General features: G+C 62.1%; 2 protein-coding genes across 3 annotated transcripts; both read left to right on the forward strand.

The window, feature by feature from the left end:
• Positions 1 to 275: 275 nt before the first annotated feature.
• On the forward strand, positions 276 to 4872 carry LOC129126121 (uncharacterized). Its single transcript, XM_054641889.2, has 4 exons — positions 276 to 848; positions 1206 to 1640; positions 1743 to 1868; positions 2302 to 4872. Exons 2-4 carry the CDS (start codon positions 1259 to 1261, stop codon positions 4239 to 4241), a joined length of 2448 nt encoding a protein of 815 aa, XP_054497864.2. The 5' UTR covers positions 276 to 848; positions 1206 to 1258; the 3' UTR covers positions 4242 to 4872.
• Positions 4873 to 5982: 1110 nt separating this feature from the next.
• LOC129126042 (uncharacterized) lies at positions 5983 to 10239 on the forward strand. 2 transcript variants are annotated; one of them, XM_077180668.1, is made up of 5 exons: positions 5983 to 6061; positions 6152 to 6490; positions 7393 to 7516; positions 7900 to 8013; positions 8690 to 10239. In XM_077180668.1, the coding sequence occupies exons 1-5, from the start codon at positions 6038 to 6040 to the stop codon at positions 9715 to 9717; spliced, it is 1629 nt and encodes a 542-aa protein (XP_077036783.1). In that variant the 5' UTR covers positions 5983 to 6037; the 3' UTR covers positions 9718 to 10239. The 2 variants fall into 2 exon arrangements, with proteins under 2 accessions (XP_077036783.1, XP_077036829.1); XM_077180714.1 differs by having other exon boundaries at positions 6017 to 6061; positions 6155 to 6490.
• The last annotated feature ends 19 nt before the right edge of the window (positions 10240 to 10258 follow it).

Consider the following 10258-nt stretch of genomic DNA (forward strand, 5'->3'; position numbering starts at 1 on the left):
GGACAGGGTAGTAAGTGCTTGGTGTCTTTTCCTCGTGGAGAACAGGTACATTGTTGGTGTTATCATCTCCCTGGGTTGTCACCTCCAAAATTCTCTGCCTGGGACAGCCCTTCCCATGAGAATTTTCCCTACAATCCAACCTGACCCTCCTCCTGAAGCTGTTTCCTCTTGTCCTGTTCCCTGGGAGCAGGTCCTGATTCCCTCCTGGCTGCACCCTCCTGTCATGGAGCTGTGCAGAGCCAGAAGGTCCCCCCGAGCCTCCTTTTCTCCAGGCTGAGCCCCCCAGCTCCTGGTGCTCTGTTCCCCAGGTCTGTTCTCTTCCCTGGACACGCTCCAGCCCCTCAATGTCTTCCTTGGCATGGGGGGCCCAGAACTGCCCCCAGGATTCAAGGTGGTTCCTCAGCACTGCCCTCATGCAGTCAGGAGCCTCACAATTCCCTTCCCGCCACTCAGGGTATTTTCCTATCTGCAAGATGAATTTCTGGGAGAACAGGGAATTCTGTAGCAGTGGCAGATCAAGGATGGGTTTTCATGCAGTTGTTCCCAGGGGACTGTCAGAGGCTGTTTTCCATATTCCTTGTCAGCTCTGCCTGCTGTTTCCTGTCTGCATCCATAACTCCCGTCGTGGCTGCGGTTGGAGATGAAGTTTTCTGGGTTGGGACTGGCTCTGTTGCCCAGCTGTGGGTGCAGAGTCCCTGTCCCATCATGTTCCTGATGTCTGTCCTGCTCTTGCCCAGACTGTGCCCTGTCCAAGCCTGAGCTGTTACTGCAGCTGGAAAGTGAAGAGCTGAGCACGCCACCGGAATCGGAGCCAGAGGCAGCGGAGGTGTCCCCAGAGCTGGCTGTAGGTGGGTGACACTGTGTTCCTTCTGTGCCATGAGCTTCTGGCTGCTCACTGGGACTGCGAATCCCAGAATCCCAGAATTTTGTGTTTGGGTTGAGAGGAATCTTAAAGCTCATCTCTTTCCAAGCCCCTGCCATGGGCAGGGACACCTTGCACTAGTGCAGGTTGCTCCAAGCCTTTTCCAGCCTGGGACACTCCCAGGGACTGGGAGGTGTGCACTGTGAGGGAACTCCTGCTGGGACATGTGGATAGCCTGGAAGCCCCTGCCCCAGCAGCTGCTGGGTGTGAGGGATCCTGACACCCAGTGGAATGGGATTTTTCACTGCATGCTGGTGAATCCAAATGTCCTTGTCCTCCACAGAGCCAGCCCAACAGAACTGCACCAGCAATGATGCACTGCTGGAGACAGAGACAATGGAGAGGGGCTGCAGGGAGCCAGAGGAAAGTGGGAATGTGGCAGAGAAAAGCGAGAACCTGGTGGAGGAAAGCGAGAACCTGGTGGAGGAAAGCTGGAGCCTAGTGGAGATGAGTGGGAACCTGATAAAGGAAATCTGGGATGTGACAGAGGAAAACAGGAGCCCAGCAGAAGGAAACAGGAGCCCAGCAGAGGAAAACAGGAGCCCAGCAGAGGAAAACAGGAGCCCAGCAGAGGAAAACAGGAGCCCAGCAGAAGGAAACAGGAGCCCAGCAGAGGAAAACAGGAGCCCTGCAAAGGAAAGTGGGAACCAAGCAGAGGAGAGTGGGAACCTGATGGAGGAAAGCAGGAGCCCAGCGGTCCCAGAGAACTGCAGCACATGTGAGTGCCTGGCAAATCCTGCGGCTGCTGCTGCTGTGAGGGGTCCTGGCCCCCTGCCTGGCTGTTCCTCACCCACCTTTATCACTGCTCTTGCCCTCACAGCACCCGTCCCTCTGGAAGCCACCGCTGTCCTGGCGGATCTCAGCCAGCCGACCCCGTCCCCTTCCCGCCCGCTCTCCGTGCACTGTCAGGAAGCCGTGGGTCAGAACTGTTCTCCCCCTGCAGCAGGTACTGGGGCAGAACCCTTAGCCCTCCTTGGTGGAGCCAGCAGCTTGGGGGTGTCTATTGGGCCTCTCTCCAGGCTTGGGGCTTCCAGGAAAGGGAAGCAAATCCTGTTACCGGCCCTGAAACTGTTTGGGATACGGCGTGGCATTGGGGCACCTGCCCAGACAAGCCCCGGGGTGGTTGTCAGAGTCCCCTGTCTCCCTGGGTGATGTTTTCCACCTCAAACTGTTCCTGGGGTGTCTCCTGGGATCAGCTGTGGCTGTTCCTGGCTTTTACACAGTCCAGAGACTGAGCTGGAAGAGGAGAGTGGGACTGCGATTTGTGCTAGCTGGGAACAGGGCGGGAAGTGAGGGAGGGAGGGTGGGAGCAAAGCCCTTTGCTGTTCATGCCTTAAAACCATGTGGAAAGTGATGTTTGGATTCCAAAAAATTCCCAGGAGATGCTGAAGTGGGGATCCCAATGGAGGTGCCACAGGAGGAGGTTGCTGCAGAGAAGCCATCAATGCCCAAAACACCCTCTAAGGGTCTGGAAGAGGACAAGGGTCAGGAAGAGGAGGCTGTGAAAGATTCAGGGAATACTGGTCAAGATCTGGTGGCCAACATTCCTGAAGAACCAGGAAAGGAGGTGACCCCAGATATCCACAAAATGACAGAACAGGCAGATCCCAGCCCAGGGGAGCCGGAGAAGGACTCCTGCGTGGGCCGGCCCATGGCCTGGCAGCGAAATTCCGCCCGGGAATTTTACTCCTGCCCCATCTGCAGGAAAACCTTCCTGCTGAAGATCAACCTCCTGATCCACCAGCGTGGCCACACCAACTGGGTGCCCTATGTCTGCGTCCACTGCGACCGCAAGTTCATGTCCAAGAAGAAAATCAGGCGGCACCTCCGCGCCTGGGCAGCCAACGGGACGTGCCAGCCCTCGGAGCTGGAGGTGTGTCCCAGCCAGGTGCCATTCCCAGCACCCCATCCCCAAACCTGGGCAGCTAATGGGACGTACCAGGCCTCAAAGCCAGAGGAGTGTCCCAGTAGGACACCATGCCAAACATCCCAGCCCCAAACCTGGGCACCCAATGGTGCCTGCCAGCCCTTGGATGCAAAGGCGTGTCCCAGCCAAGGGACACCATTCCCAACATCCCAGCCCCAAGAGTGGGCACCCAATGGTGCCTGCCAGCCCTTGGATGCAAAGGCGTGTCCCAGCCAAGGGACACCATTCCCAACATCCCAGCCCCAAGAGTGGGCACCCAATGGCGCCTGCCAGCCCTTGGATGCAAAGGCGTGTCCCAGCCAAGGGACACCATTCCCAACATCCCAGCCCCAAACCTGGGCACCCAATGGCACCTGCCAGCCCTTGGATGCAAAGGCGTGTCCCAGCCAAGGGACACCATGCCCAACATCCCAGCCCCAAACCTGGGCACCCAATGGCACCTGCCAGCCCTTGGATGCAAAGGCGTGTCCCAGCCAAGGGACACCATGCCCAACATCCCAGGCCCAAGGCTGGGCACCCAATGGCACCTGCCAGCCCTTGGATGCAAAGGCGTGTCCCAGCCAAGGGACACCATGCCCAACATCCCAGGCCCAAGAGTGGGCACCCAATGGCACCTGCCAGCCCTTGGATGCAAATCCATGTCCCAGCCAAGGGACACCATGCCCAACATCCCAGCCTCAAGCATGGGCACCCAATGGCACCTGCCAGCCCTTGGATGCAAAGGCATGTCCCAGCCAAGGGACACCATGCCCAACATCCCAGGCCCAAGGCTGGGCACCCAATGGCACCTGCCAGCCCTTGGATGCAAAAGCGTGTCCCAGCCAGGGGCCATGCCCGGCATCCCAGTGCCCAACATCCCAGCCCCAAACCTGGGCACCCAATGGGACCTGCCAGGCCTCGAAGCCGGAGGAGTGTCCCAGCCAGACCCTGTGCCCGTCCTCCCAGCCACAAGCCCCGAGCAGGGACTGTGGCACGGTGTGGCAGGAGCCCGGCCCTGCCAGGTGCTCGCTGCCACCTGGAAAAGTGATGTACACATGCACCGAGTGCCGGGAAACCTTCTCCAACCAGGTCTTCCTGACGGTGCACCAGCGCCGGCACTCCGGCCACCACCTCATCCTGTGTCCCTGCTGCAACCGCAGCTTCACCTGGGTCTCGGACTTTGTCCGGCAGCACTGGATGCACATGGGCGTCCGGCCCCACCAGTGTGGCATCTGCCAGAAGACCTTCAAGAGGTTCTCCCACCTCAAGGCGCACCAGAGGATCCACAGGCGGCAGGAGCGGCCGTTCACCTGCGCCAACCCGGGGCCCGTCGTGGCGGCACCCGCGGCAGGAGACGGGGTGGGAAGCCAGGCTGTGACCCCCCAGGGATGGGGCACTGCTGTGGGACCTTGAGGTGTCCTCCCGGAATGGGAGGCCACTGTTGGATCTCAGGGTGTACAGCCAGGGGTGGGAAGCTGCTGCTGAAATTTGAGGTGACCTCCGAGAGGCTTGAGGTGACCTCCCATGATGCTGCTGATGGACTTTGAGGTGATGTCCCGGACACAGGGTGCTGCTGATGGACTTTGTCTCCTAGGATAGGAGGCTGCTGTCTGATCTTGAGGTGAAGAATGGGATGCTGCTGCTGGTGGGCATTAAGGTGTCCTCTCAGGAATGGGATACGTGATGAATTTCAAGGAATTCCCAGGAATAAGATGCTGCTGTTGAACCTTGAGGTGACCTCCCAAGAACAGGATGGTGCTACTGGATCTTGAAGTGACCCCCAGGGATGCAATGCTGCTGCTGGATTTTGAAGTGATCTCCTGGGGACTGGAGGCCACTGTCAGACCTTCTCCCCTCTATCCCTCTCCAAATGAAGGCTGGAACATGGACAACATTTTCTGGCTCCCCTGTCCTGGTGTGGGGACAGGAGATACCTGCCCAGCCCATCTGAGGGGGCTCCTTGTTCCCAAGACCTGGTGGGGCGGGTGGGATGCTGGGAGTGGGTCCCTTTTCTGGAGAGTGCCAATAGATGCTGTAGAAACCAGGATGCTTCACGTGGATTCCTTGAGGGGGTTCTGGGAGGGTCCTGCCAGGTCTGGCTGGGTGGGTGGCACCAGGAATGGGACCTGTGGGGGGATGGAGTGATGGGAGAGTGAGAATGGAACACTGGGTGGGGGGTGTCAGCTGCTGCTGGGGGGCTGCAGTCCCAGTGTGAGATGGGGTGGGATGGGATTGGGGGTCTGGATGGGCCTCTGGGAATGGCACTGGGGGTTGCTGGGCACTGGGGATTTGAGGGCTGGAGCTGTGGTCCTCATGCACAGGTGGGGATGGATGGGATGAGAATGGAATAGGGGTAGGGTGGGATGGGGATGAGAGAGGATATGGATGGATAGATGGATGGATGGATGGATGGATGGATGGATGGATGGATGGATGGATGGATGGATGGATGGATGGATGGATGGATGGAATGGGGGTGGATGGGGATGTGGATGTGATAGAAACCAGGATGGGGATGGAGATAGGATGGGATGGGACTGATAGAGATGGCTCTTTGCTGTGGGACCGGGCAACAGGACAAGAGGAACAGGCAGGAAACTGATGCTCAGGAAGTTCCACCTGGACAGGAGGAAGAACTTCCACCCTGTGCAGCAACTGAACCCTGGAACAGATTCTCCAGAGAGGATGTGGAGCCTCCCTCACTGGAACATCACCAGATATTCCAGAATGGTCTGGAGACAATCCTGTGCCATGTGCTCTGGGATAACCCTGACCGAGCAGGGAGGTGAGACCAGATGAGCCACTGTGGTCCCTTCCAGCCTGACTCATCCTGGGATGGGATGGGATGGAATGGGATGGGGATAGAGTGGGGTCAGGCTGTCGATGGGATGGGGTGGGATGGGATGGGGATAGTGTGGGGTCGGGCTGTCGATGGGATGGGGTGGGATGGGGTGGGATGGGGATAGTGTGGGGTCGGGCTGTCGATGGGATGGGGTGGGATGGGGTGGGATGGGATGGGATGGGGATAGTGTGGGGTCGGGCTGTCGATGGGATGGGGTGGGATGGGGTGGGATGGGATGGGGCTGTGGATGGGCTGGGGCTGTAACGGGGCCGGGCCGGGGTCTCTCGGTGCGGCGGCCGCGGGCGGGGCGGCGCGGGCGGCGCGGGGCCGGCAGGGGGCGCTGCGGCGGCGGCGGCGAGGGGCGGCCATGGCCCAGTGGGGCCGCGCGCAGGTACCGGCGGGACCCCCCGGCACCGGCACCCCCGCACCCCCGGCGGGACCCCGGGCCCGGCCGCCCCTCACCGCCCTCTTCCCCCCGCAGCAGGAGCCCGAGTGGGCGCCCGAGGCCTGGCAGGGCGCGGGCCCCGATCCCGGCGCGGGCCCCGGCGGGGCGGCCCCGGCGGGGCTGTCGCTGCGGGCGGTGGCGGTGGCGGAGCGGCGGCTGGAGCGGAGCGTGGAGGCGGCGGAGCGGCGGCTGGAGCGGCTGGAGCGGCGCGTGGCGGGGCTGGAGCGCACGGTGCGGGCCGGCGGGGCCCGGCTGGCCGCGCTCCTCAGGGACAACTCCCGCCGCCTCCGCCGCATCCAGCGCCAGCTCCGCCGCTGCCGCTGCGGGGGAAACCGCGCCGGCACCGGCACCGGCACCGCCCGGGAGCGGACACAGGTAACCGCCACGGGGTCGGGGCCCAGGGAACCGGGACGGGCCCGCACGGGGGCACGGTGGGCCCGGGGAAGGACGGGGATGCGACCCGGGGAACGGGAACCAACCACAGGGAATGAGGAAAGGAACGGGCACCGGGGAATGGGGATCGGGCTGACCCCACGGGGACGGGGACAAGCTCTGAGGGATGGGGACGGGGACATGCCAGCGGTGGCAGGGACAAGTTCTGGGTAACGGGATGGGGATGAGCCCGTGGTAATGAGGATGAGTCCCAGGGAACAGGGATTTGCCCTCAGTGACAGGGATGGGGTGTAGGTAATGGGGAAAAGCCCCAGCTGAGGTGGACAAGCCCCACATAACGGGGACATGCCAGCGGTGACAAACGGGGACAAGCGCCAGCTAATGGGAATGTGCCAAAGATGGACAGGGATGTGTCCCAGCTCTCAGGGATGTGCTCAGCGTGATAGGGACAGGCCACAGGTGACAGAGATGTGCCCAAAGCAGTGGGAAAGTGCCCCAGGTGACCATGTGGCCATGGGAAGGGCTGCTGGCTCTCAGGAGCTGCTCAGAGCCAGATGGACACGGCTTTTCTGGTGCTTGTCCCTGTCCCCAGGGAAGAGGGGGACCAGAATACCCGCCCCAAGTGTTTCAGTCACATTTCAGGGCCCTACTGGGGTGATGTAGGATGATGCCACTGTCCTGCTCCTACCTGAGGGGTCACTGCTCACCTGCTGCCAGGATGGATCCTGGGAATCTGCCCCCGGTCTGGGGAGGAACAGCTGAGCCTTGCTGGGATGTCTGGGGATGTCCCCCCAGACATGGCTCTGTCCACAGGAGCTCCAGACCCCCAGGGGCTCGGGAGGGGCTCAGTGGGGACCCCCAGGTGGAGCCTCCTGTACTTCCAGGTGCCAGCGGCGGGCGAGGGTGAGGAGGCCGCTCTGCCGGAGCAGGAGCTGGGGAGCAGCGTGGGCAGCCGGGAGCTCCGTGGGATCGCCAGGAAGGGGAACTACGAGGCCATGGTCCCTCTCGGTGAGGATCACTCAGATCATGTCGGAAACATCTTCATCCCTGGGCTGATGCAGCTTCCAAACCTTCCCCACGTGGAACATGGGGGGATTCCAGGTGCCATGTCCTGCAGCCGGTGTTCCTGCACGGTTTTTTCCTGGGATATGGGCTGTACATGGATCACCCTGCAGGGGTTTGCTGCAGAGAGTCCTATGTTTTAGTACTCATTAATTTTGGGCTGAATTTTTAGAGCTTGAGTGTCCATCAGACACTTCCTGGGATAAGCAAAAATCCCGTGCCTGGTTCGGCTGCCGGTGGCCTGTGTGATCAGATGTCCTGGAATTCCAGGACCGGCTTTGGGTGGTCCCCACTGTCAGCAGTTCATCCCATTGCTCCCTCCTTCCCAGGGCCTGAGGATGCTGGTTCCAAACCTGCACTGCTGCCACCAGCTGAGGACAGGGAGGATCCAGGGAGCCCCAGGCTGCTGGAGAAGGGAGCGGTGCCAGGACAGCTTGGTGACAGTGAGTGACAGTGAAGGGGACTGAGGGTGGGCACTGACAACCTGCCCAGACTGGGCAGCGTTCTTAAGGATGGAAAATGGGAAAACCTGGGGCAAGGCTCAGTGAGGGTGGCTCTGGAGCCTGGTACCTGTGGGTGGATGTTCCCTCCTGCTTTGGGGAGGCTTTGCTTTGATCCTTTTCCCTGGATTCACACACTTAAACTCTGCCACTCCTGATGGGGTTCTCTCCAGGATGGAGGACTCTGCACCTCAGCTTTGCCTTCACATTCCCTCTGGTTTGGTTTTTTTGCGAGGATTGTATTGTCAGTCCATAGTTCATTGAGTCCAGCATGCCCAGGGCACTGGTGGAGTCTCCATTCCTGGAAGGATTTAAAAGCTGTGTGGATGTGGCAGTTGGGGACACAGGACAGTGGTGGCCTTGGCAGTGCTTGGTTGATGATTGGACTTGATGATCTTGAAGGGCTTTGCAAACCTCACTAATTCCGTGATTCCATAGTGTCCCTGAGGTCCCACAAGCTGCCTGGACAGCCCCCCTTCACCTCATCTCCTCCTGGGAATCCCTTCCTGCTCCCTTTCTTTCTTTGCCAGTTCCTCTCACCTCTGCTCCCGCCCCCACTCTGGAGCTGCAGGCACGGGAGGCCTTCCCTTCCCGGGAATGAGCTGCGGTGTCTCCACAGGTGAGATGATCGTGATCAAGACGGAAGAGCAGCAGCCGCAGGAGGACGGAGCCGAGCTCCTGGCACTGCCGATGGTGCCCGCGGTCAGGCTGGACGAGGAGGTTCCCCTCAGCCAGGAGCAGCCGGTGTCCTGGGAGAGCCACGGCGTGGCCGGGCCCAAGGCGGCCGGGGAGGGCCTGGGGGAATTCTGCCTGGGGGAATTCAAGCCGGTGGTGGTGCCGGTGGAGGCCCACCCTGCCCCGGGGCTGCCCTTCCCCGCGGAGCACGCCCTGGGCGCGGGCACGGAGCAGCCGTTCGCGCTGGCCCAGGGAATGCCGCTGGGAGAAGACCCCGCGGCCGAGGTGGCGTCGCCGCAGCCCGGCTGGGAGCAGCAGAGTGCCCAGGACGACCCCCGGGCGCTGCCGCCGGGCTGGAAGAGCGTCCGGCTGACGCGGAACCTCCTGGCTCGGCAGCAGAGCCGGGAGAGGAAGAGCAACGGCTCCTTCATCTGCACGTCCTGCGGGAAGAGCCTGGCGCACCACGCCGCGCTGCTGCGGCACCAGCGCCTGCACACGGGCGAGCGGCCCTTCCAGTGCCCGGCCTGCGGCAAGAGCTTCAACGAGAAGTCCAACCTCAACAAGCACTACCGGATCCACACCGGCGAGCGGCCGTACCGCTGCCCCGCCTGCGGCAAGGGCTTCGTGCAGAAGCACCACCTGCAGAAGCACCAGCGCATCCACGGCCCGCAGCTCCGCAGCGCTTGGCCGGGCCGGCCGGCGCGGGGCGGCGGCGCCGCCGGGGAGCGGCTCTACCGCTGCATCGAGTGCGCCGAGAGCTTCCCCCAGAAAGCGTCGCTGGAGGAGCACCAGCGGCGGCACACCCAGCAGCGCCCCTTCCAGTGCCACGGCTGCACCAAGAGCTTCCGGCACCGGCAGTCGCTGAACCACCACCAGAAGGTGCACGCCGTGGCCGCCTCTCCGGCCGGCAGCTTGCCGGGACACGAGCCGGAGCTGGAGCCCTGCGAGGCTCTGAGCCAGGACAATCGGTAGCCAGAGGGATGGAGAAGGGAAGGGACAGCGGTTCTTCAGCGTGGGACACGCCGGGCAGCTGGGACTTGTGGCAGCACCGGGAGTTTGTGCACGGTGCTGTGGGACTCGCGTGGGCAGCACGTGGGTTTCGGGAAGAGGAGCAGGAGGAGGAGGAGGAGGAGGAGGGAGCCTGCTGTGCTGATGCTGTGGGACTCGTGGCAGCACCTGGGTCTCAGAAGGAGGGAGCCTGCTGTGCTGTTCGGCAGGGAAGGGCCCAGGGTGGGATGGGACTGGCCCCGGGGCAGCAAAGGAGGGTCAGTGACTGGAGCTGACCCGGCGGTGCCGCTGCCCCGTGGATTCAGCAGAGGAGCGGCTCTGTCAGGTCCCGGGGTGGAACTCGGGTTGTTTGAACTCCACCACTGTGCAGGGAGGGGGGCTGGGAGTGGTCAGCGGCCTGGGGGCAGCTGATAGCCCCGGGAAGGCTCTGGGGGCTGGGCGACCGGACCAGCCCGGGAAGAGAATCAGATAAAAGACTGAGCTGACTGTTCTCCTGTTGTGCTCC

This window comes from Agelaius phoeniceus, chromosome 1, assembly GCF_051311805.1.
Source record: "Agelaius phoeniceus isolate bAgePho1 chromosome 1, bAgePho1.hap1, whole genome shotgun sequence".
Taxonomy (NCBI): Eukaryota; Metazoa; Chordata; class Aves; order Passeriformes; family Icteridae; genus Agelaius; species Agelaius phoeniceus.

Coding starts and splice junctions, on each gene's coding strand:
- LOC129126121 (XM_054641889.2), top strand. CDS start 1,259: ATGGAGAGGGGCTGCAGGGAGCCAGAGGAAAGTGGGAATGTGGCAGAG. Junction 1,641..1,742: donor CCCAGAGAACTGCAGCACAT/GTGAGTGCCTGG, acceptor TTGCCCTCACAG/CACCCGTCCCTCTGGAAGCC. Junction 1,869..2,301: donor CTGTTCTCCCCCTGCAGCAG/GTACTGGGGCAG, acceptor AAAAATTCCCAG/GAGATGCTGAAGTGGGGATC.
- LOC129126042 (XM_077180668.1), top strand. CDS start 6,038: ATGGCCCAGTGGGGCCGCGCGCAG. Junction 6,062..6,151: donor CCCAGTGGGGCCGCGCGCAG/GTACCGGCGGGA, acceptor TTCCCCCCGCAG/CAGGAGCCCGAGTGGGCGCC. Junction 8,014..8,689: donor GCCAGGACAGCTTGGTGACA/GTGAGTGACAGT, acceptor GTGTCTCCACAG/GTGAGATGATCGTGATCAAG.